The sequence below is a fragment of the Salarias fasciatus genome, chromosome 17 (assembly GCF_902148845.1).
Source record: "Salarias fasciatus chromosome 17, fSalaFa1.1, whole genome shotgun sequence".
NCBI classification, from domain to species: domain Eukaryota; kingdom Metazoa; phylum Chordata; class Actinopteri; order Blenniiformes; family Blenniidae; genus Salarias; species Salarias fasciatus.
In genome coordinates, this window is record NC_043761.1 from 7,732,893 (window position 1) to 7,759,542 (window position 26,650).

Sequence of the window (26,650 nt, forward strand, 5' to 3'; positions counted from 1 at the left end):
TTTGTCCACTCTAGGCTGCCATATAAACGTGGTATTGGCGGCAGGATATGACCTGTTCCCTCTACATGTATGATCCAGTAACGTTGAAGACTAATTGGTAGGTTACCGTGACAACATGGCAGGTTCAGCAGGACATGACTCGCTGTACGTTTCCCCCATTACAATAAAAAAAAAAATCCATACTCATGAGGAAGAAAAGCAGATCGTGTCTTTGTGCTTACCTGTGACACAGTAATGTGAAGCCAAACAGGTTGCCGCTATATAGCCTTAAAGTCACTTTAAGGTGACAAAAAAAACAAAACAAATGATTCTTAACTTTGGTTGATTATACAACATTTTCACCATTTGAATACTTTATCTCCTTCCTGCTAACAAATCTCCCCCTAAATCACCCTGGAAGTTCAAACAGTGGGACTGAAAGAAAACTTTTCTCCTGGCTCCAGTGTTACCTAGTGGCTGCCTTGCGATACAGACTACCAATTGGTGCGCCAAGGGCAAACAATCCATCCTCCCGAAGATGAGAGGAAAAGATGAAGCATTGGGGGAGCAGAGGATCAGTGTGGCAATGAGAGCGAGAAAAGATTAAACTTTGGAGCCATGGAGGGGGCGATGGAAAAGTTTGTTTTATTTTTTTGTTGCGGGAGCACTTTTCAGGTGTGACACACTATTGTGTAATCCTTTTTTTTTTTTTTTTAAAGACAGTTTCTTTCAGAGCAGTGTAACACATAATTAATTAGAGCTGATTGTGCATAGGGCTTCAGTTTGCTCTCACTCAAGGCTTAAAGTCAATAAGCACCTTTCAAATAGGTTTCCAATGAAATGAGCCTCTTCACAAGGGTTTCTGCACATCGAGGAATGTCTCAAAAATACATTGAAGGGATGTTTTTAACTTAAATTTCAATTAAAAAAAAAGAAAAGCTTAATGAAATAATATCAAAATGACTATCCTTTGCCTTGCTTTCGTCTTTGAAAGACAGCATACATTGTTAAAGCATATAATGACAGATCTTTTGCACTTTTGTGAATAAAGGATTCAACATGCTGTGATTTACACCATAGATCATAGCAGCCCTTGGTGCTTTTTGGTTTTTTATTTTTTTTTAATCCATTAAAATCCCTCCAGAATTGTATTTTCCCTCACTTGAATGAGAAATCACAGTGAGCACTTCACACGTCCTCCACGTCTGAGTTGTCCTGCAGCTCGCCTCAGGTGGCTTCATTGAGGGGGGAAAACAAAAAAAAGGAAAAACCAAGACAGAGGCAGTCATTACAGGCAGGGATAAGTAGCATAATGCATGTCCCTGACACTGACAGTGAAGCTCTCCGTCTGTCTTTTTCTGTGTTAATCCCTTCATGTCATTTCATGTGAAGAAAGCCTCAACGCATGACCACTGGTTAGGCCACGCTTCTGACGAAACCGGCGGTTTTGATGGAGGTCAGTTTGATTGAAAATGAGTCGCACGTCCAGGGAGACACTGGAGGCTTGCAGCGGCTTAAAGACCAGACGTCAGAGTCGTCATCTGTTCTTACTTTCATATTTCTTCTCTCTTTTTTTCTACCCTCATTTTCTCTCAGACTCACATGAGATTGATACATTTCATCAGAGTCCATTTCAGATTGACCTTATGGGGCTTATGGGTTTTTAAATGGATTTCTGCAGAGATTTCAAATATGTGCAGGGAAAAGCCTTGCCGCTGACATTTCTCTGGCTACAGTGTGTCCATTCTCAAAAAAGAAAATCTAAGTATTTATGGAAATTTTCATCATTTGAACAAGACGAGGCAGACAGAGCCTGAAGATAAGTCGGTAGTGGCAGACTGAGAAATTGCGGTGCTCTTTCCCAGTATTGGCACTTAAAGGAACACATTTGTACTTTTGAATGAAATATCTCAACAACAGGCTTCGCGATTTCAAAATGCACACCATCATCTGCTCAGCATTTCCATTTGATTCAGTGCAGAAACACGTGTAAAGTCTTTTATACGAGTTGCCAACTCGCTGACGTTGGCTCGCATTTAACACAATACCTGCTTTTGCCTCTGAGTGAAAACAACCTCGTGGAGCCACTTCCAAGGCTGTGCATTTTCAGTTTTCGAATTCTCCTCTGCTGCAAATTTGAAATTGCTTAATGCCAACTCAGACGTTGCTATCATACACCCTGGCGCGCGCACACGTTACAGCCTGTTCCAACTTTTCTGCAGCAACATCTGAGAACAGCAGAGTCCGATAAGAAGAAACAAAGAGATATCAGACGCCACCAGGGAGGAAACTTTAGTAACCATTTGTCCAATAATATGAACACTAATGCTGTAAAAGTGTTGTTGACTCTGTACCAGTATTAGGAACCTTTTTTTTTTATTTAATTGATCTTGATAAAGTGCATAATGTAGAATAAGTGGCTCTCTGCTACTCTGACGCAGAGTTGAATGTAAAGTCGATTCAGCTGACAACATGTTTAAAGGTGCATTAAGGAGTTTTTCAACTTTAAAAATACTTTTTTTCCACCATAGATATGTTACGAATATTCAATAATGTGTACAATGTTCCCTGACATATTCATTACAAGTACCGCTAACAGCGCTAAATTGTCACTTGAAAGTTGCAGTGCCGGTCCGGCACCAGAATTTTTTGGGGGAGAATTTTAGAGGATGTGACGTAATGCGCGCTCCCGCTGGCCTGATATCCTTAGGTTTCGTTTTTTTGGCCATTACTCTGCCAGATCCTTAGCGAGCAACAACTGGGCAGTATTGATAATAATAATAATAATAATGAATTTTATTTATCATGCACTTTACATTTGTAAAACAAATCTCAAAGTGCTACAATGGAATTTAAAACAACAGTGACGATTGAAAGTAACAGATACAGGCTAAATCAATAAAAACACTCATACTTACACTCATAAAATGCAACAGAGAACAGTAAAATCATTCAAAAGCTTTCAAAAACAAAAACGTTTTCAGGCGAGATTTAAATGAGTCCACCGACTGCAGTGCCCTCAGGTGGGCAGGTAGGGCATTCCACAGTCGGGGTGCTGCAGCCTGAAAATCCCTGTCCCCCATGGAACACAGTTTGGTTTTGGGGAACTTCAGCAAATTGATGTTGGCGGAGCGGAGGCGTCTGGTCGGGTCGTGTGGCGAGAGAAGTTCTTTAAGGTACACTGGTGCACTACCATAGACACACTGATGGGTCAGGAGGCAGATTTTGTATTCCAGCCTGAACCTAACCAGGAGTCAGTGAAGGTTATGGAGAATGGGAGTGTTATGGTGTCTTATTGAGGATGGAGCTTCCAAAAAGTAAGAAAAGACCGGCTCCTAGCACTGCCACAGCTCCAGCACAGACTCCACCAGGCAAAAGAAACTTAAATTTTACTCGAGCGCTACTAAAAGAGCGAGGAAGGAGTTCCCCTCTTCCGTGCACGTACGTGGAGGCAAGGCACAGGCACGAGTGTTTCACGAAGCTGCAGTTACGCCCAAGGCCTGCAGGGGCCGCTGTTTCGCATAAAACATGCAAACTCCTTAATGCACCTTTAACCATCGCTCCAACTTTCTTCCCCTGTAGTTTATGGAGTCAATCCCCAGAGTCAATCAGTTTTGTTTTTCTTGTCACGCTTGGGCGTCTGGTCCCCCTTCTGCCCTCTTTTTAATACCCACACACACTCACACACACACACACACACACACACACACACACACACACACACACTCATAAATAGACACAGCCAAATGTCATCCTGGCATTTTCCTCAGCCCAGTATACAGCAAATGAGCTCTCATCACCTATTTGTTTTTGTCTTAACGGGAAGTCTGTTGTCTGTAGTTAATGGGACACAGATGTCCTTGTGTGTGTGTGTGTGTGCGTGTGTGTTTGAGAGAGAGAGCTCAGTTTATTTATGTGGCACAGTAGATGTAGACATTTATTCATATTTAGATTAAAGCTGTGCATTTGAGCTAAAATTACAGAACCACTCATAAATGTCACGTTGAATTTCGGTCTCTGCTCACAAACGGGTACATTTTGTCTGGTTGTTGGATGAATTCTTTCTTCTTCTTCTTTCTTTCTCTCTTTTTTCATCTCACAAAGTGATCCCCCAAATTTATTTTAGTGGGCAGACACAGATTAGTGTCAATGTAGGGGGAGAAAAGTAAAGAATTCTCTTTCTCTGAGCTTCGGTGGTTTAATTCGAGGAGATTTCATCTTCTGATCCGCTGAGACTCCGAGTTTAGAATGTGAGCCTGTTGATCAGACCTTATCTCCACATGCTTTACCCCACAACACTAACAGGCGCCCCAGCTGAAAAGGCTGCCTTTCTTTCTTTCTCTTTGTCAATGCGGCTGCGTTCTTCCATTGTCACTGTTTTATATTCATTTCTTGCGTCTGGCTTTGAGTCTAGCCGCCATTACCTTCGGTTTCAAACGAAGGTCCTCGTCCCAACAAGCTCTTTTGTTCCAATATCGCTTTTATTTATTCTTTTTCTCATCTTATCCTTACATCCCCCTTCTTTGTTTGACACAGCACCATCTCATCTTGAAGAAATGTATGGCCTTCAAAGAACGGGTCTCAATCACTTTAAAATGATTGAACCTTCCTTATTCATTAGAACACTTTTTCTTGGCTCCTTTGTGAAAATTCTCAGGACCTGCTGGATGGATTGCTTCACAGTGACTGAGCCAAAATACAAATTTGAATGGATTTGTTCTTAATTATAATTTTTGCTTTGGTTTATAACCACACGCCTTCAAAACTAATAAAACTCCACGGGCCTGGTGTTTTGTCTCCATGCTGGCGTATTAAACCCACTGAATGTATTTTGTCCTTTTGTGTTTAGCTCAAAGTGCTTTCACCGAGTTTAGAGAGAAACACCATTCGGCTGTCAAAAATAACACAATGCATCGACTTCTCAAGGTTAAGTCAACAAAAATGATGATCATCAGTCGTTACAAACACACACCTAACGCAGCTGAGGCGACATTTGTTGAGTTTTGGATGTTCATTCACACAGCAACGATGCTCGGTGCCAATTAATTTTAAATATGCTGCTCAGACTTCATCATCTACAGTGTTATGCAGCATCTTTTCATACAGGTATTGTTGTGTTTTGTCATGTTGCTTCAGCTCCTGTCAGATGCTTTTACCTATTTAAATACAAGAAAACACAAACTCTTCCCATTGGGGGATGATGTTCAGGGACACCCAGGAGCACTGGATATCAAAATGACAGGCGGGCGTCTCCTGGGAGCGTGACAGCAAACCTCCAGGGTGCAAAGCAGCATGAGCGATTCCTCCAGGTACTTTCAAAATTTTATCAAAAACTCATATTCTGTGAATTTAACTGTGTAGAGTCAGCATAATGTTAGAGATTGCTTGGAAAACAATTTTTTTCAATGTGGAAAATTTGAGATTTCAGCTTTAAAAAGTATTAAAACGCTCAATGTTTACTGTGAGTGTTGTATAATACTGTCCGTGTTAGTATTTCTACCAGCTGACGGCTCAGCTGAGTTCGCCTTGATTGAACTAAATTTAACTCGCGCGAACACATTTGGAAACGCGGCTCCTTAAAGTTCACCAGATGGCACATCGACGCTTTACACGATCAATGAAGACCACAGCGCTGTCAGGTAAACAGAAAGCAGCCTACTCTTTCCAATTTGGTTTCGCGCTCGCATGCGAGCAGGCCACACATGCACAGCAACATAATAAAGGTTTCCAAGCAGTTTCAATCAATCTCCTCATTATTACACTGAATTGCTCCTCCAATTTCCCAAGGCCTGGAGGGAAAGTTCACTGGTTGCAGCTAGTTAGCACAGTGCAACATTAACAGCTTGTTGTTTTGTTTTATAGCTGGAAATTATTGCCCTGATTGATTTGAGCTTGGCAGGGTTAGGAAGAAGAAGAAGAAGAAGAAAAAAAAAGCCCACATGTTCCTGAAATATCTGAACACTCTGTCAAAGTATTTTTACGGCCTTTCAAACCTGGAGGTATTAGATTGTTAGATTGCAGGTTCAGAGTGCAAAATGTGGGCGTTAAAAACATGCAGAGTGTTGATTTTTAGTTTGATGCACGCAGCGTTCTGATCTGCTGAGGGACTTCAGTGCAGCCATCCAGCTTTTGGGGTAAAAAAAGAAAAAGCGTGAGGAGCGGCAGCGTATGACAAACTGCTGGCGAGTTACATTCAGGAAGTCCTGAGAGGGAACATGAATGATTGATTCACTTTAATAATTCTAATTAAAGAAAGGAACAGCATTTGGAAGTTAATTTAAAAAAAAAGGATGATTTGTGCGTTGTTATCGAATGCAGTAAAGAGAGCAGCGGCGGATCTCTCCCCTCCTGGTTTGTGGGATTGGATTGGTGAAGCCACGGAATGAAAAGCTCCCAGAGCAGTCTGCACGACGCCGCTAACTGCCCGCCCGAACCGCATCGACAAGTTAGCGCGAACACACACACACACACACATACATTGTGATGCATTCTCTCTGTCACTCAGTCACCCGCTCACAGACTCGACAACATAAACATAAACAATTTCTCTGGCGCACCGCACTGCTCTGTTCACACCTTCGCCGGTCCCCCGCCGAACTCGCTCCCTTTCCAGTCGACACACAGTAATGGGCAGGCAGGGAGGTGTTATGGAGGTACGGAGGCCAGCAGAGTCAGCACCATTCCCATTAGTCTGCACTACCTGCAGACAGTGACAGGACCGATGCCGCCGCCGCAATGTCTCTAAATGACGATGAAAAAAAAACCTCTGCTCTCTTGTTTGTCAGGGTGCATTTGCGAAACTGTCTGGAAATTTAACACAACAGTATTTGTGGAGGATTTGTATCTGAAAACTAACTCGAGAGTCAGTTTAATGTTTCGAAACTGAAACACAACACGGACATGTTGAACTCCTAAAGGACTGGAGCGCGCTACAACTCCTGTCACTGCGTCGTCAGTGTGAGTTTTGAAAAGTGGAGCCCTTGTTATTGATGCACCAGGACACCTTTGCAAGACAGCATGTAAGACCACCATCATGACCACCCAGCACTCTTCCCTCCGGATTTTATTTCCTGAACGTTCTCCGTTACAAGGAGTCCTCTTTGTGGTGGTTGATGGAAAGCCAAGCATTAATGTGAATACAAAGCCGTTAGTCCTGCGAAAATGACTTTTCCTTTTCTCTCCCGTGACATGCCAGAGAGCTGTTTGCATGAAGGAAGCGAGACAGGGAAAAGTGCTTTAATTAATGACGTGTGGAAAAAAAAAACAAAACGCAGACCTTTTGTAAATGTTAGCGGCTGTCCTCGCATCCGTTGCACACATGGACAGTGCCGCCGGTCAGGGAAGCTGGGCAGCGAAGGAGCAGAAAGGGTTCCCCGACGCGACCACAGCGTCTGGGCAGTGTTTCAGTCGATCACCACTTTGTTTTTGGATTCATCATGAAGATGTGGGGGAGAAAAGCGGTGAGGATTATGTGGGAATGAAACATTTCCGGCCACATTTATTGAGAGATCACGACTGAGACGCGACTGTGTTGTGCTCAGCTAAATATAAAGGGGAACATGTCAGCATCGAGACATGCAATTAACATTCTCAGCAGGGTGTCAGCGGAAAATGTGTCTGTATTATGCACATAATAAATGTGTCCTCTTAATTGCATGAGTCTGACTGAATGTATGAAAAGTGACGTTTCCAGTTTGTTCTTTCATTTGATTTAATATTTAATGTATACCCACCAAAACAGAAAAGCCAAGTTTTGGGTTGTTTTTTTTTTTTTTTTTTCCGAGTTCTTTCCTCCATTTGAAGTGTTAATTCAACTCATCCATTGTCCAAAGCCGTTTGTTTTCCCTCAGTGACACCGTTTGTGGGAGAATCTCCCTCGAAAGTTTATTTTTGGAAGAGCCGAAAACTCTAAATCCATTCAGACTAATTATCAGAACAAAGTGCGTCCCTGTCAAGACGCCAGGACAAATGCTGGGCAAATTGGAACTGTCCCGATTTAATCTGGACATCTGGTCACTCTAGATGTTTTACTCAGCCAACACAAATGCTGCGGAGTGCTGAAAAGTGTGCAGTCAAGAGAGATTTCTACTGGAAACAAGTGCTTTCTGGGCTCACTGGAACTTTTACCACATTTCTATACCTGCTTTATCCATGTTGGGCATTAGGCCAAAGGGATATTTTGTTGTTGTTCTACTTAATGTACAAATTTCTGATGTTATGCACAAAAGACAATTTACAGAGCTATTGGAAGCAACAGTGAAACATTGATCAAAATCCGATTGGAGATTTTTAAGATTTTCAACCTCAGTCGCTTGATCATTTAGTATTTATGGCCTCTAACTGAAGTTTATTTTCCCCAGCATTATGCGCTTCCTTTTTCCTGTGTATCTCGGCCATAATGAGTCACTCTACTGCACACATGCACACCTTCTTGTGTTTTTCCTCCCACCTGCATGTGTGTGTGTGTGTGTGTGTGCATGAGCGATAGCGAGTCCCCATTAAGATCACCACCTTGCAATTTTCCTTAAAGAGGCTGGTCCCTTCTGATTAATTCCACACTTTTCTCCCATTCATCACGACGAGACCTCCTCATTTTCTCTCTTCAGAACTTTCTCTTCCCAAAACTTGGGCCACGTATCAAACAGACGCTCTCCGGGGCTCGCAGCCCTTCTGATGGATGGCACTGTAGTCAATAGTGTTGAAAGCGGGAGACAAGGCCACCCCCGGTAAACAACTTTTAATAATCACCCCCGTTGATTGAGTGCCGCGGCCGGCGTGGCATATGAATGTATTCGTGCCAAAACGAGAGGAAAGAAGGAGAAAAAAATGAGGGAGGAAAACAGAGGATTTAATCGGCTGGAAGTAACTAAATAACCCCACCACCTTTTGTGACTTTTTAATACGTGTGACATCCTTCTTTCATCCTCTCCATCATCAACAACCAAAGTTTGCCTTCACGCTAACTTGCAGAGTTTTTGTGCCACACCACGCTACGTTGTGGTGTTATCTGGTAAACGGTGGATAAGATTCCTGCGCAGGAACATACTTGTTTATTAGATCTATAATTGGTGATCTATCCCTATAAGTGCAAGCTTGCCTTTGCCTGGAGTCTCCGAGAAGCATTCATCAGCTCCAAACAATCTCGAGTGAGGTGATTAGCTCGCTGTCTGAGTGCCATTACCAGCATTATCATCGACTGAGGTTCGTCCTCAAGAGAGGCAAATAGAGATGGGAAGAATTTGAGTTTTATGGCTTCTTTGCTCTAAGATAACAAAATAACAGGAGTTGCTCTGTCAGCTCATAAGCCAACTGCACGCCTCCCTTCCCGACTCAGTTAAGACACAAAAATGCCAAATAAACAGCAATATCGACCCGCTTGCAAAGAATAAACAGACTGCAGCTGCTGCAGGAGGACAGGGAGGAACACGTTTTGAAGAACAAGAGAGGAAAGGAGTCTGCAGGAAACGCCTGGGTCGCGAACTGAGACTTGTATTTTAAATGCTGCTCTTATATGCAGTCAAAGCAAGAAGTGGTTCTTTCTTTCATTTTTTTAGGGATCTTGAACTCCTGATTAGAGGGCATTAGCCTTTCTTAACTTGGCAAATGTCAGAGTTTAACTGCTCAGTTTAATTTGTTTTCGTCTGAATTTTTTTTGGGTGTCAGAGTTCAGAGGTTCCTCTGAATGTTAAACTGCCCTGTTGAGCTGTTCATTTCCTGTGGCGCCCATCAAACAGCAGAAATAGGTTCATGCAATCCGGTCTGAAAACAAACCCATTTGCCAGTTTTCCGGCGGCGGCTGATGCAGAGAGGGCGTCTGGTTAAATATTGACCACACCTGAACTTTGAAGTTGAACGTGCTGAAGAGTGGATCCAGTCGAGCGGAGCTGAATATCACGGCGAACGATCCACAGATGGAGCGAGAACAACTGTATTAGTTTTTGAATCTCTTCTGTCTGCATTTTACAAAAGGCTGTGAAGTTTTATTGGGCTGGAGTCGACCAGTACAGAGTGTATGCGGAGCTAAATCCCACTGACTTCAATCACACAATCCAAAGCCATTTTTCTCTTCTCATGGCAAAACATGCATAACATGCTATGTTCTGATTACCAAATCCATTAAAACAACTTTTTCTTTAAGGTCACAATGTCCAAATTAGGACCTCGACACTTCCACCTACATGTGTGACTTCATGTGGACTAAAAGCTTTCAGCCAGTCTCTCAGCCTTCGCTCATGCTTCAATCTGATTAAAACTCCCACAGTATTCAAATTATCAACACACCACCAGTCTTTTTGCTTTTTTTTTTTTTTTTTTTTTTAAATTGGAACCTTTGTAATTGAAACAGGTTCATGGAATGGCCGATGTCATGGTCATGTGACCGCCGCCAACCTGCAATCATTGTCTCTCTGATGGTATAGCAACCACCGACAGCCACTCGCCAACCAGTCAAAACGCAGCGGCGTGTTATGCCTGTCAAGCTGACAGATCCTGAAAAAGAGCTGCTTTCATGAAGTGAACACTTCATAAACAGAGACATTTTTTGATCTCATATACTTTGTGCTACATCAAAGTAAAACTTAAATTTTTAATCTATTCAAATATGTTAAAGTTATCATGCTGCTAGGTCCCCCAAACCCCAAGTTGTTGAAATTTAAACACATTCTTCTTTTTTTCTTTTTTTTTTCTGTCCAGGCCTTCATTACACTGTGACTGCAAATAGAAAGTATTTTTTCTTTTTCTTTAAACAAGTAATTTTGAAATTCAGTAATTATGTGAATTAGCAGCTTGCCTAACACCTAATGTTGAGACGCCAGTCTCACCACAAGTGTTGGTCTGTAAATGGACCATAAACTCATTCCAGAATTTTCGCAGATTAGCAGTGACAAAAGGTCATTAAGAGGAAATAAAAGAAGCCATTTTGCATGTATTCCTTTTAATTTCCTTTGGCATAAAAATGACTTGATTAATTGAGCACCGAGGCCACATCACAAACAGTTCTGTCAACCGAATATTCATCTAGCAAGTTTTTTTTTTTTCTCTCCTACGATTGTACTTGGCTGTGCCATCCTATGTCAGCTCTTCCCTCCACATGCTACAGTGCCCCACTCCTACATTAGCACCCACTGTTTGCCAGAGTGCCCATTTTGTGTAATTATATGAACTACAGCAGGCTAATGGCCCCAGCAGAGCCGTGCCTGGGCCCATTACACCTCAGGGTGCTCCAAAACACCATTACCACCACCAGCAACCTGCGGCGTATGCCCACGTAGGTGTCAGCTTGTGCGTGCATGCACGTACGTGCGCATTCGGTGGGAAGCGGACGGACACGTGTCACAGGAAGGCAGCAGCTACCATGGATTGATGGCAGTTTTGTTTTTTTTTTGCCACAAATCTGTGTCCGTGTGTGTGTGTGTGTGTGTGTGCGCACGTGCCTCACACCTGTCGTCTCTCCGGCGTTATTTTCTCCGGGGGCTTAAAGCTGCCGCTCCACAGTGCTTCTGGTTGACGCAGCAGAAAAAGGCAGCAATGCACCTCGCAGTCGCCGTCCACTTTTCATTCTTCCCAGCAAACGCGCGGCTCGGTTGAGGGAAAGAGTGGCTTTTAATTGCGCGCTCTGTCAACGGCTGTGCATGTGTGCGCGCCGCTGCCGCCGCCGTCGCGGACATTAATAGTATCTGAAGTCTCTCCGAATCCATTTGAGGCCGCTCATAACTGAACTCCATGTGTGACTCACGCGTCGCTGTAGATGACTACAGGCCTGGCTTTTACTTACGTATATATTGCATGTTTTTCGTTGCTTCAGGGCGCTCCATATGATCTCGCGCATAAAAATTCACACACCAAGTCAGTGTTCAATGTCTCGCCCAATGACATTTCGACAGGCTGGAAGCAGAAGACTATATGTCCATTTGAATCCACAGAAAGGAGGTTGATTTTATACCAGATTTGTCTGTTTCTCTGAGACGAAGACAGACTGACTGTGATAAAACAGCTGACTGAGATAAAGCGATAATCATACAAACAGAGAATAAATTCCACTTGACAGTGGCCTGGGCTGTTTGTGCGACCATTCTCATTTTGAAGAAAAAGCCTGAACACCAACTCTATTGACAGTCTACTTTCCCCTCAGTATCAATAGCCATTAACCACTTTAAGCCTTGCCAAGCGTGGGAGATGGAGAGCTAATTGCCTTTTTTTCTTTTTTGTACTGTATACAGTAATGGCGAATCAATGTCTTTGTTAGTATTGTGGGATAAATGGATATTCATGCCTGAATGACTGCAAGCTCCCACGCACAGGGCAGGCCATGAACGCCACGCAGACTTAAACGCGCCTCACTCCATTTTCCCTTCTCTCAAATTCGCCGCGTTCTCGTCCTCTCCGCAGCCCCGGAGTTCAACAAACATGCGTACGTGACGGTGTGCTTCCATGCAGTCTGCGTTACCCATCGCACGATCACAGAGAGATGTGCGGCCTCTCAGCGTGGAGCGCTGCCACCTGTGTGGAGTGAGCGCGGCGTTCCCCCCTGACAGCGAGATGTATGCAATTATACCGTATTAAAGTCATTAGCCCAGCCGAAGTGATAACCAGCAGATGGTTACCGTGCAGAAATATGCTCTTAATGAAGCTCCTCAGTCACTGCGGGTGTGCGCTTGTGTGGCGAAGCGTGCACGGACGCTCCCGTATGTGTGCCCGTGTGTCTGTGCGTAACGCTCCTTTGGCGGTTGTACTCAACGCAGCACTTGATTAAACCGTGGTCGGTCCTCCTGTAGGATAGCAATTAGTGCCTATGGTTGATTTACAGAGATGCGCCGCCACATGGTAAGTTTCATTACCAGCGGTAATCCATTCTCTGTGGAGGGCAAGGTCACTGACCACGAGGACGTTTTCCATTTGCTAAATCTTTCTTGTATATTTTCTTGAGTTTTCCAAAAAGCAGCCTCCTGACTTTACTCAGCATCTAAATCATGGGTTTGCACAAAAAGCCCATAATTCCTGAAAGCTGTGACAGAAAAATTTGATCAACTTTACCTGGGGGGATACTAAAGTGACATTTAGATTCGCCTACTTTTCCGTGTAAGGAACTTTAAACTAAATCCTTTCATTGTGTTAGCTTTGCACCGTCTCTGTCCATCACTACGATGTGCGATTCAATTATGCAAGTCATCGTTTAACAAAAAATGATATTATATAGTTGTAATCCCAAATTATTGAATACGAAAGGGCTTTTTCATTTGTAGCATGGGAAGTTTCAGCATTTGGCTGACTTTACGTGTGATCTTATTAGTCATTCACACTGTCTTCGGCCCTCCGGTGGTGTGGCTTTATTAGTCATGCAGCATTACTTCCCAGTTGTATGACTTTCTTAGTCATGCTGTATTTGTCCCATGTATGAGACACTATTAGGTGATCACACAGCCATCGACCCACCAATGGGATATTTTCATTACCTTGTGAAGCAGAATTACATCTCAAAATGTTCAGGTTTCTTCAGGAACTTCTCAACAGCATGCTCGATAAGAAGTCAGTGTTCCCCCACATAGCAAATAGAAAGTGTCAGTCATTCACACTGGAAAAAAGCCACCAATCAGCCTAAATTACATGTTTTTGAACCGTGGAAAGAAGCCAGAGTACCCTAGAAAACCACAGTAACACTACATTCATATGATCATTCATACCGACTCCTTGCACACATGCACCACTCCAAAGTTAAAAGCAGTGAGACATCTACACATACAGTATATTGTATGGAGGTCAAAAGTCACACTATTGAGTCGAGTTTTCCTTTGGTGGACCGCTCATTGTTAGCCGACTCTGCTTCAAAAGACCAGCTTTCTTCATGGAAGAATTTTCTCTTGCCGGTGAAGTATGTAGCATGTCAAAGAGTCTGATATGTAGTTTCAGAATCTTGAAAATGCTTAGCATCCTTGTTTTTCCCTCTCTCTCTCTCTCTCTCTCTCTCTCTCTCTCTCTCTCTCTCTCTCTCTCTCTCTCTCTCTCCGACCACGTTTTCTCAGACTGGGTTTTAAGGCTTGTCGTCCATGACAACCATATTTCTTGGCAATATGACAGATTTTCTCAGCTTTAAAGATGCCGAGAAACACTGCAGCCTCATTGACAGTCATCTTGAATCTATTTCCTCCGTGGCGTGTACAGTAGTTTTACCTTGCCGGACTTCTGCAGGTCAAACAGAGGCTGAAAAAAAAAAGAAAAAAAAAAGATGCGTTGCTCTGCGCCGTACATCACCACGAGTTCCAGGCAAAATTTGGTATTTTAATGAGTCTTATTATCTGCTCCTGCTTCCACTGGACATGATGAACATAATGCAAGCAGGATGCAGTGATGTGATTCCACTGGGAAGCTTCTCTTTACATGGTTCGCCTGAGGCGGTGGAGTACAGTACGGGAGGTACGTGGTGTCTAGCCTCAGGCATCTAATGCCATCAGGGCGCAGGATACTTGGAATACACATGTTGAAGAGTGCATTAAATCATCTTGCAGTGCGAGTTTGTCCTTGTCTGTTTTGTACTTTTTTTTTTTTTTTTTCCAGATGACTTCACTTACCTTTACTTTGCTGTAAACTGTAACTATGTGTATACAGCAAGACTTCGATTGGCTTCACGTGCGCACACGCAGCGTAAACAAGCCATCCCGCTCGCGCGTGGCGCGTTAGCTGCGAGCAAATTTGTTGGGTTTTTCGAACGTGCGCGAACGCGAGTGGGGCCGGGCGATGAAAGGGAAGAGCTGATGGTGATGCGCCGGCGAATACAGATGAGAGGGAGGCAAGCTGAATCCCGATCAGACCGCTCTCCACACTTCCCCTCCTGCCCTCGCCGGTCCCTCCGAGTGAAAATACTTCAGAGGATTGTGTCTTTCTGAACCGCGGGAGGGGGGAAGAGTCACAAGGTCAGCCTTTTCAAAGTGAACGTCCACGTCTCTCCTTGATGAAGCACCCTTCTAAAATACCTTTTTTTGTAACACCGGGTATTTGATGATAGAGATTTCCAGCTGTGTTTTAGAGAGAATCTGAAAATCCTGCTTTATGTTCGACAACACTGGAGGCCGAATTTGTTAGCATTTTTATCAATGCGCGTGTCTCCACCGGGGCTTCAGGAGGCCTGAGGCTTATAAAAGCCGGTCAATAAAGTAATCAGCAGCTACTCTCTCAGTTTTAGTCAAGAAAAATATTTCGGTATCAGCTTCATGTCAAAACTGATGTTCGACTGGGCGCCGCTATAACTTATTCAGAAGACGGGAAGAAGCGAAGCAGCAGCCTGATGTGTGAAGTCTTTCTGGGATGGCAGCTTTGAGCTTAATTAGTTGAAGAAAACTTGTACTTTTCCATCCTCGCTTGGAATACAAATGCTTTTTTTTTTTTTTCCTTTCTTTTGTTGGAAAAAAAAGTCGCCGAGGTCGTCTCGCCGGCTCATTAAAAGCGAAGGAGGAAGGGAAAAAAAATTTAATGGAGCCAAACACCTTCGATTTAATACAGAGGAGGGTAAACTAATACAAAGTGCCTCACTGTAGGAAGAAAATACCCGCTTAAAGTTTTGTGTGGTTTGACTTTCTCGGCAGATGAGTGCAGAATGTGCATAAAAATTTTTGAAAGGCTTCCTTAAGTGATCGTGTGAAGCTGTGATGGATTTTCAGGCGAGCGCACATATTTTAAACGCTCTCCTGTAACTCATCCTTCACACGGCGGCAAACTGCTCCGGAGTCAGATGAGTGTCGACACGGCGGCCCCGACGTGATTTGTCCTTCAATGTGATTATCAACACCGTGATTGGTTGTAAACCCTGTTGTCACGGCAATGATTCCAGGCTTGATGATAAAGCTCCTGGGAAACTGATCCCAAACACACACACACACACGATCAGGCTGTCTCACCGCTAACCAGTCCCATTCCCCCCTGAAAGAGAGGCATTAGTTGGTGAGATTGAACTCCCACACGCACGTGAGCGTGTGAGTGTGTGTGTGTGTTTTGCCGATGTCCATCTCTTTGCTTACCCGGTAATGTACAGAACAGGAATCTGGGGAAAGGCTGCAGCTCTACCGGATTGTTCCTGACACTTTATTCTTTCTTTCCTGTTTCTTTTCTTTTTTTTTTTTTTTTCTGCCCTCGATCCTCGACCCTCTTTATCCTCGCTCTCTTTCTGTCTCGCAGCTGTTATTAAACCACTTTGACTGAGTTAATAACATCTGTGTCACACTCAGGCACACAGGCAGAGACAGAAAGCCAAACGGGACTGTGAGTGTCGGCCACTCCAGCATCACACGTGAAGGTCCTGGAGCATTGTGGGATCCTCATCGTATCCCTTTAAAAATCTCTGTATGCTTTCTATTTTGTATTTTTGGCTCAACCTTATTTATACGTCATATTAAAGGTAATCAAAGTGTTCCATATTTAAAAGGTTGGTTTAAATCCAAGAGCATTTAATAGGACACTGGATGTTTTTCATCTTGATAAACAATGCACAAGTGTCATCGTCATAATTTGATTTGCATGGAAAATTGCTCAAATTAGACATTACGAGTTGAATTAGCTCCAGTGAACTAACGCAAAGTACTGCAGGCTACATTTCCTGGTTAATGGACATTTTACCCACCACGTGAGGGAAGAACGCAAAGTACACCATCTCACAGCGCCGAGAACCAATTTCAGGAGCCTAATGTTTTTATGTAATTTGGATTTGGCTGGTTGGTTATTGACAGAATTGTTTTTCTGCCCCGGTGATCCCAGGTCTTTTACATGTGCTCTTCCAATTGCACATGGTAATTGTCCTCCATCAAGTATTCAGGAACCCGTTAAAAGGATCATAAACAGAGCTGAACATTCTTTGAATCTGTGTGGTAATGTGTTATTTCTAGTCCATGTCCCGCATTTCCACATGGCTTTACAGACCTGTCTTTCCACTTGGGTTAGCATTAAATGCTCGTGAGAAGAAAAAAAAACTAACCTAACAATCCATAAAGTAAGGGGGAAAAAAAACCAAAACAAGATTATAACTGTCGGCTTCTTCTGCAGGCCGAACCTGACCGTTTGATTTTCGACTTGAAAATGTTGTGTAGACGACTTAGAAATGCCTGAAGATGTCCTGGTTTTCATAAGTGGACTACAGGTGTAAAGTGGTCATCATCCAAGACAAGAAAATGATTTCTGAACTTGAATTACTTTGATAACGTCAATAAAGAAACTTTGCTTTCTGGGATTGTTTAAGTTCTCTCTCCGTCTGTCTCGAATGTAATGTTCTTTCTTTTTTTTTCCCGACCTTGTCTTCTTACCTGTGCGCCGGCTTTGTGTTACATCATGGCCAAAGTGGTGCTTCCACTTTCACTTATTACTTATTACTGGAGGAGAAGTGCAGCGCTCCGAGCCACTGTTGGCCCTTTGTCGGAAAAAGGAGAAATCAATCTCTGAGAGACTGTCACGAACTCAGTCTTTTTTTCTGTCCATATGTGCCTCCATCCGCTGTTTTCATATTGATCTGCTAGATTTCTTGCATCAGTGTCTTTTTGTTTCATTCCGGTTCAGTCTTTTATTGTTCTGGTTTTCGTCGCACTTCCTCACAAGTGTTCGTTCTTTCTCTCACAGGGCCTGATGATCCTCTTACAGAACCTTCCCACGATGCACTGGGGCAATGAAGAAGTGAGCGTGCTGCTGGCCGAAGCCTACAGGTTGAAGTTTGCCTTTGCCGACGCGCCGAATCACTACAAGAGATGATGAGCGTGGCTCCGCCCGGCCGCCGTCGCTCCTCCTCGTCTGCTGGACTCACAGATCCTCCCTCCTCTTTTCTTAACCTCCTTTCAGCTACTAAGAGATTGAAATCAACCGATGACTGAGAGGACGCTCGCTGTAGCATTCTAGCCGCCTTTCTTTTTTTTTTAAATTATTATTTTTTTTTCTCCGATCAGCTCTGAAACGTGCAGAACCCTCTTCTTTTTATTACTGACCATCTCAGCTTCTTCTTGGAGTTCTTGGCCGAGCCCCTCAGGCCCGATGCAGGACCAGCCGCCTGACTCCAAAAAGACTTTTGCTTTCTGCTTCTCGTTACTTCCAGTACCGTGGCAATACTTTTTTTTTTTTTCCTTTTCCCCGGGGTTAAAAATGTCCGCTTTTTTTTTTTTTTTTCCTTTTAAATTTGCAAAGGAAAGTTGACAGAAGGGCGTTGCGTTCGATGGATTTACATATCTGAGCCTCGCCCGTGGTCACAACACAACCTGAAGGAGCCCCAACGACTTCACAGCCGGGAAGATCGGCGGCAGTCTGTGAGGACAGGCTCGTCTCCCTCCTGCCACACACACGCGCACACACACACACACCGATGCAGTCGCCCCTTTATCCCGTCCTCACACCCACAACATCTCGGCGTTTGAGCGTTAGGCAAACAGACTCACACACAGATCAGCGCAGAAGGAAGTACTGAGGCATTAGGGGCGAAGAAGCTTGTTTGGTTTCCTCAGACCAGCCGGCGTCCGAAGGCACATGTCTTAACTATTAAATACTCCTCTGAACGTAGGACTACCTCAGGACACATTCACGCTGGGAGCTGGGAGCCGACGAGGCACTCAGCAACAGAGAGAAGTGTTCATGTCACACACCGACAGTTTTCAGTTTTGGGGTAAAATCAAGCAAAGGGTGATAAAATTATAGAACTTTCCAAATCTGCAGTTTTGCCTTAATTCATTAAGGTCCGATGTTAGGTTTTTTTTTTTTTTTTTTTTTTTCAAATATACATCTTCCCCTCCGTGTTGGTTTTTTTGGGTGGTCAGAAGTGTGTGAAGACATGCAAAACATTACGAGATGGGATTTTCATGCTGGATTTATTTTGTTTTTTTTGTTTGTTCTTTTGTGAAGAGGTCATGTTGATTCCCATCTGTAAAAATCCACTGGAAAGCAGCTGGCACGTGGGTTTAGTTTGAGACTTTTCGCTAAAGGTACATAGTTTTTTTTTTTTCATTTATGTCAAAGCAAAAATCTATAAAAACCATCAGAATGTGATGCAGAAACAGTCAGGATGTAATCTCGAGAATGTCTGACTGACTGTTGAGTCTTGTAATACCACTCTGTACCACACGTTGGTGCTGCGGAGTCATGCCGATCGGAAACACCGCGTTCGTCCTCTAGATCTGAATCCACTGTAAATCCGACATGACCCTCTGATCCGACGTAGCAAGGGAAACGACACGCGTCACTGTTTCCGCGCCGACGAGCGGCCGGTTGATTCCCGGCTGAGCCTCGCAGCTTTTAGCATCTTTCGCGGTGGAATCGAACCCCGACAGGCTTGATCGATGTCAAACACTCAACACACCCTTTAACGTCGAACCCCGTGCGTACAGCGAGCTGCTCGCCAGCTCTCCGCCTTACACTGGATGTTTCAGTCGAACCTTCGTTGCACACGCCGTGACTTCGGCAGCACCATATTGGTGTAATGTTGGCAGGAGGCGGCGGCGGCGATCAGACGTTCGCGACATAATGCAAAGCTGTTAACGTTCGCAGCCTCTTGACGCCAAGATCCATGATTGTCACCCGAGCCGGCAAAGATGGAGTGCGTAGGTGTGCATGAGAGAGGGAGAGGTTTCTTTTCTTTTCTTTTTTTTTTAATGCTGTGAGAGATGTCAGTCTTTGATCACGTCAGGATTTTTTTTTCTTTTTATTTACACAATCTGCACCAGTTTCCCTGACAAGGAAAAACTGCACTTAATTTAAACGTTGATCGCCTTTTCCCTTTTTTTTTTTTTTTTTTTTTTTTTGTATGAGATATATTCTTTCAATCAGCATTTTACAGATTCCTCTTTCTCCTCGTAGCTTTTATTTTTCTATGCTATGTTTACAAGCCTGTTGAGTTGTGCCTGACCCTGGAGACGTGAACTGACACCCTGGTTGTGGTTTTATTTTCATGGAAGAGCTTTCTGATTTCTACAGCAATAGAGAAACGTATCTGAATTACCTATTAAAATGTCAACTCCTTTTTATTATCATTATCATTATTATTATTTGGCTGTGAAAATCAACTGGTTGATTATATTCTGGGCTTCTCCTCCAAACTAATGGTTGAAACTTGACTGTCCGCTCCACCCGTCACTCCAGCCGTTTGGTCGTGTGTGTGTGTGTGTGTGTGTGTGTGTGCATCCGGCTGTTTTTACTTCATTGTCGCTGCATTGTTTTGGCATCAAATAATGATCATCCTGGACTTCTGTTGTTTATATTAAGCAACTGAAAACCTTTTTTTTCCACCATTCACACTTTTGCAAACGATCCACATAAACTTCGCAGTTGTTTGCTTTAACCTGAGCGAACCTGAACAATGTGAACACACACACACACACACAGACAGACACACACACACAGCTTCTTTAATACACTCCACTGCAGCAGACACACACAGGAAGCTCATTATGGAATCATGGAGCACACGAGGGGCGGCGGCGGTCGGCGGACAGTCAAGATTTAGTCTCATTTTCAATCCAAAGTCCGTTCATGAAGTTCTGTTGCCTTATTTCGTATTTTCATATTGATGAAACCTGCGGTGGACGGCTGAGATGTGAACTGCATACTACCGTTGGAGGTTGACAGCTACTCTGTGAGTGTGTGTGTGTGTGTGTGGGAGTTGTGGGCAAAGAGTGGGTCTGAGAACCCCCCTTTCTTCTCCTTCGCAGTCCTTTCAAAGAATAGAAGCAGTCGTTTCCCTTTAACAAGAATCTGCTGCCTACTCCCACTCCTATGGATTAAAAAACAGTGTTTTGATAAAACATATTCAGATGCTGTGTGTCTCAGATCAGTATCTGGAGCCCACTGTTCCTCACCTCACACACACACATACACAGCTTCTCTTAGTTTAAAGAAATGGTCATGGACACCAAACTGAAGCGGATCCCCTCCTCATGTCTTTCGCCTCATGATAATACTAGAGCGTGTGGTCGACAGGAGTAGTGGTCGGTGAATTACAGCAAACAAATGTGTACAGAGAAGATTTTGAAACACAAATCTGTAAATAGAAAGTGTAAATAAATCCTATATATGACAAAACTGGTGGATCTGCTGTTGGGTTTTTGTGTGTGTGTGTGTGTGTGTGTGTGTGTGTGTGTGTGTGTGTGTGTGTGTGTGTGTGTGTGTGTGTTGGGTCGAGCCTGGAGTGACGTCTTTAAATGATAAAACGTAATGGATGCCGTGTGTCTGCGCATGCATTAGACGTGGAGACGCGTGGCCCGAAGCTAATTGCATTGGTTGTGTTCATGCGTCATTGTGCGTGCGCGCGGTCCAACAGGTAAACACTTCTCCGGTCTGATCCCTCTGGAGGACGCGGTGGCGGCGGCGGCGGCGGCTCGGTTAATGAGGCTTTCTTTCTCTGGATGTGTGTGTTTCAGGAGGAGACGGAGAACCACACCGATGAGAACAGGAAAAGAAAAGCCAGGTGCATTCACTTGCAAGTGTGTGTGTCTGTGTGTGCTTGTGCGCAGCAGCCCACAGTCGAAGCTCCCTTTTGCTCTCGTTAGGCTGACTGATGTTCGCACAGGCAGCCAATTACGGAGCGGCGGTCACCGAGGACTCCAGTCACTTCGTGGGAAATTAAAAATACATTAAAGGGAACAATGGTCACAGGAAGACACACAGCAGGGAGACGGAAGGGTGGCAGAAGTGCCAGCAGAGACCAAAACTGGAGAGAAACCGAACAATTATTAACATACTCGAAATTTCTTTTGAGATTTTTTCAATTTTTAAACTCTTGAAGTCGATCCTCCTACATGTCGTGGCTGTTTGCTTTTTTTTATTACCTCTGTATGTCGCTATTATTGTGTCCGTCCTCACTGTTTACCCCCCAGAGCCTTTTGAACTTGCGCAATTTACAGGCCTATAAACCAGTATTTAGCAGCCCGAGCTCTTTTAGGTTTTTTTGTTTTTTTCTCCCTTCTCAACAGCTCGCAAAATGTTAAAGCATTTGTGGGACTGCTGAGGGGGAAATGTCAGGACTTGGCCGCCTTTCCTGTGCAGCCTGAAATCAATTCCTGGATTCATTTCACTTAACTCCTGGAAACTGTTGTATACTGTAGGTTCTGAATTCAACTGCAAAAATTTGATCCATCCCATTTGAGCCATTAATATAAAAACACATTTAAGTGATGATAGCTACAGCAGTACCTCGCAGTGTCCGCTATATAAAGTTTCTGGTCTGGTTAATTGGGTTAAGAAGGAGGCAGATTTACAAGTTTTGCTATCAATGTAAACAAGCTTATTTTAAAAGTTAGCCCAGTTATCCCTGTGGTAACTTTTCTGACACCGCCTGCTTAAAACCCAAAAAGCCAAGAAGGCTATATATATGTAAAAATCGAAAAAACAAAAAAAAGATTTCTTAATTTTGACCTCAAAAAAGTGGTAAGGCCTTTCCAATTTTTGAAAGTTAAAATTAAAAAAAAAAAAAAGTTTTTGTTTTTTTCACCAAAAATGGTCTTACTATAGCCTGAGCAGTTGTTTAAAGTCAAAATTCAGAAAAAAAAAGAAAATATCTTTGGTTTTTTTCACCAAAAATGGTTTTACTACCTTACCACTTTTGTAGTGTCAAAATTAAAAAAGAAAATGTTTTATTTTTTTTTTTTTTTGCCAATTTTAATAAAAATTGCCTTACGATAGCCTTACCACTTGTTCAAGGTCAAAATCTAGAAAAAAAAATGTTACTGGTTTTTTCACCAAAAATGGTCTGAAAGAAGCCTTACCACTTCTTTAAAGTCAAAATTAAGAAAAAAAAATGTCTGGTTTTTTCACCAAAAATGGTCTTACGATAGCCACTTTTTTAAAGTTAAAATCAAGATTTTTTTTTTTTTTTGCCAATTTTCATAAAAATTGTCTTACTATAGCCTTACCACTTTTTTAAAGTCAAAATCAAGATTTTTTTTTTCTGCCAGTTTTCATAAAAATGGTCTTACTATAGCCTTACCACTTTTTTAAAGTCAAAATCAAGATTTTTTTTTTTTGCCAATTTTCAAAAAAATGACCTTAATATAGCCTTACCACTTTTTTAAAGTCAAAATCAAGAAAAAAAAATTTTTTTTGCCAATTTTCGTAAAAATGGTTTTACTATAGCCTTACCACTTTTTTAAAGTCAAAATCAAGATTTTTTTTTTTCTGCCAGTTTTCATAAAAAATGGTCTTACCACTTTTTTTAAAGTCAAAATCAAGAAAAACATGTTTTTGGGGGTTTTTTTTAGCCAAAAATGGTCTTACATCTTCTTTGAAGTCAAAGTTAAGAAAACATGTATTTTACCAATTTTCACAGAAAAATATCTTACGGCAGTTTGACCTGTCTTTTTCAATCGATATTCAGCAGAAACTGTCTTTTTTTGCCTTTTCCAAGTTTCACTGATTGGTGGTCTTGTCACACTTTTACTATAAAATGGTACTGTGCCTGTGGCTCACATGGTAAAGCAGTGGCCTCTGGTTAGTGAGAGCAATGGTTCAACTCCCACCCTCTTCTTTAAAATTATGCTCTTGGACGGTCCCCAAGCACACTTTTGGAGTTGAAATTAAAAAAAAAATAGTTTGCCAATTTTCATAAAAATGGTCTTACTATCGCCTTACCACTTTTTCAAAGTCAAAGTCAAGATTTTTTTTTTTTACCAATTTTCATAAAAATGGTCTTACTATAGCCTTACCACTTTTTTAAAGTCAACATCAAGATTTTTTTTTGCCAATTTTCATAAAAATGGCCTTACTATAGCCTTACCACTTTTTTAAAGTCAAAATCAAGAAAAACATTTCTTTTTTTGCCAATTTTCATAAAAATGGTCTTACCACTTTTTTTAAAGTCAAAATCAAGAAAAACATGTTTTTTGGGGTTTTTTTTTAGCCAAAAATGGTCTTACATCTTCTTTGAAGTCAAAGTTAAGAAAACATGTATTTTACCATTTTTCACAGAAAAATATCTTACGGCAGTTTGACCTGTCTTTTTCAATCGATATTCAGCAGAAACTGTCTTTTTTTGTCTTTTCCAAGTTTCACTGATTGGTGGTCTTGTCACACTTTTACTATAAAATGGTACTGTGCCTGTGGCTCACATGGTAAAGCAGTGGCCTCTGGTTAGTGAAAGCAATGGTTCAACTCCCACCCTCTTCTTTAAATTTATGCTCTTGGACGGTCCCCAAGCACACTTTTGGAGTTGAAATTAAAAAAAAAATAGTTTGCCAATTTTCATAAAAATTGCCTTACTATAGCCTTACCACTTGTTTAAAGTCAAAATCAAGATTTTTTTTCTGCCAGTTTTCATAAAAATGGCCTTACCACTTTTTTAAAGTCAAAATCAAGATTTTTTTTTTTTTTGCCAATTTTCATAAAAATGGCCTTAATATAGCCTTACCACTTTTTTAAAGTCAAAATCAAGAAAAAATTTTTTTTTTTTGCCAATTTTCGTAAAAATGTTCTTACTATAGCCTTACCACTTTTTTAAAGTCAAAATCAAGATTTTTTTTTTTTGACAATTTTCATAAAAATGGCCTTACTATAGCCTTACCACTTTTTTAAAGTCAAAATCAAGATTTTTTTTTTTTTGCCAATTTTTTCATAAAAATGGTCTTACTATAGCCTTACCACTTCTTTAAAGTCAACATCAAGATTTTTTTTTTGCCAATTTTCATAAAAATGGCCTTACTATAGCCTTACCACTTTTTTAAAGTCAAAATCAAGAAAAAATTTTTTTTTTGCCAATTTTCATAAAAATGGTCTTACCACTTTTTTTAAAGTCAAAATCAAGAAAAACATGTTTTGGGGGGGTTTTTTTTAGCCAAAAATGGTCTTACATCTTCTTTGAAGTCAAAGTTAAGAAAACATGTATTTTACCAATTTTCACAGAAAAATATCTTACGGCAGTTTGACCTGTCTTTTTCAATCGATATTCAGCAGAAACGGTCTTTTTTTGTCTTTTCCAAGTTTCACTGATTGGTGGTCTTGTCACACTTTTACTATAAAATGGTACTGTGCCTGTGGCTCACATGGTAAAGCAGTGGCCTCTGGTTAGTGAGAGCAATGGTTCAACTCCCACCCTCTTCTTTAAATTTATGCTCTTGGACGGTCCCCAAGCACACTTTTGGAGTTGAAATTAAAAAAAAAATAGTTTGCCAATTTTCATAAAAATTGCCTTACTATAGCCTTACCACTTTTTTAAAGTCAAAATCAAGATTTTTTTTTTTTTGCCAATTTTTATAAAAATGGTCTTACTATAGCCTTACCACTTCTTTAAAGTCAACATCAATATTTTTTTTTTGCCAATTTTCATAAAAATGGCCTTATTATAGCCTTACCACTTTTTTAAAGTCAAAATCAAGAAAAACATGTTTTTTGGGTTTTTTTTTTAGCCAAAAATGGTCTTACATCTTCTTTGAAGTCAAAGTTAAGAAAACATGTATTTTACCAATTTTCACAGAAAAATATCTTACGGCAGTTTGACCTGTCTTTTTCAATCGATATTCAGCAGAAACCTGTCTTTTTTTGCCTTTTCCAAGTTTCACTGATTGGTGGTCTTGTCACACTTTTACTATAAAATGGTACTGTGCCTGTGGCTCACATGGTAAAGCAGTGGCCTCTGGTTAGTGAGAGCAATGGTTCAACTCCCACCCTCTTCTTTAAAATTATGCTCTTGGACGGTCCCCAAGCACACTTTTGGAGTTGAAATTAAAAAAAAAATAGTTTGCCAATTTTCATAAAAATGGTCTTACTATCGCCTTACCACTTTTTCAAAGTCAAAGTCAAGATTTTTTTTTTTTGCCAATTTTCATAAAAATGGCCTTACTATAGCCTTACCACTTTTTTAAAGTCAAAATCAAGATTTTTTTTTTTTGCCAATTTTTATAAAAATGGTCTTACTATAGCCTTACCACTTCTTTAAAGTCAACATCAATATTTTTTTTTTTGCCAATTTTCATAAAAATGGCCTTACTATAGCCTTACCACTTTTTTAAAGTCAAAATCAAGAAAAACATGTTTTTTGGGGGTTTTTTTTAGCCAAAAATGGTCTTACATCTTCTTTGAAGTCAAAGTTAAGAAAACATGTATTTTACCAATTTTCACAGAAAAATATCTTACGGCAGTTTGACCTGTCTTTTTCAATCGATATTCAGCAGAAACGGTCTTTTTTTGCCTTTTCCAAGTTTCACTGATTGGTGGTCTTGTCACACTTTTACTATAAAATGGTACTGTGCCTGTGGCTCACATGGTAAAGCAGTGGCCTCTGGTTAGTGAGAGCAATGGTTCAACTCCCACCCTCTTCTTTAAAATTATGCTCTTGGACGGTCCCCAAGCACACTTTTGGAGTTGAAATTAAAAAAAAAATAGTTTGCCAATTTTCATAAAAATGGTCTTACTATCGCCTTACCACTTTTTCAAAGTCAAAGTCAAGATTTTTTTTTTTTTGCCAATTTTCATAAAAATGGTCTTACTATAGCCTTACCACTTTTTTAAAGTCAACATCAAGATTTTTTTTTGCCAATTTTCATAAAAATGGCCTTACTATAGCCTTACCACTTTTTTAAAGTCAAAATCAAGAAAAACATTTCTTTTTTTGCCAATTTTCATAAAAATGGTCTTACCACTTTTTTTAAAGTCAAAATCAAGAAAAACATGTTTTTTGGGGGGTTTTTTTAGCCAAAAATGGTCTTACATCTTCTTTGAAGTCAAAGTTAAGAAAACA

At 41.5% G+C, this 26,650-nt stretch overlaps 1 protein-coding gene across 2 annotated transcripts in view; it reads left to right on the forward strand.

Annotated features, from left to right (window-relative positions):
* The window catches only part of tbc1d22a (TBC1 domain family, member 22a), a 121,082-nt gene extending 103,015 nt beyond the window's left edge, over positions 1–18,067 (forward strand). For both annotated transcript variants that reach the window (XM_030113355.1, XM_030113354.1), the window contains exon 14: positions 17,572–18,067. In XM_030113355.1, coding sequence (XP_029969215.1) covers positions 17,572–17,700 — 129 coding nt within the window. In that variant the 3' untranslated portion in view covers positions 17,701–18,067. The remainder of the gene's footprint in view (positions 1–17,571) is intronic.
* The last annotated feature ends 8,583 nt before the right edge of the window (positions 18,068–26,650 follow it).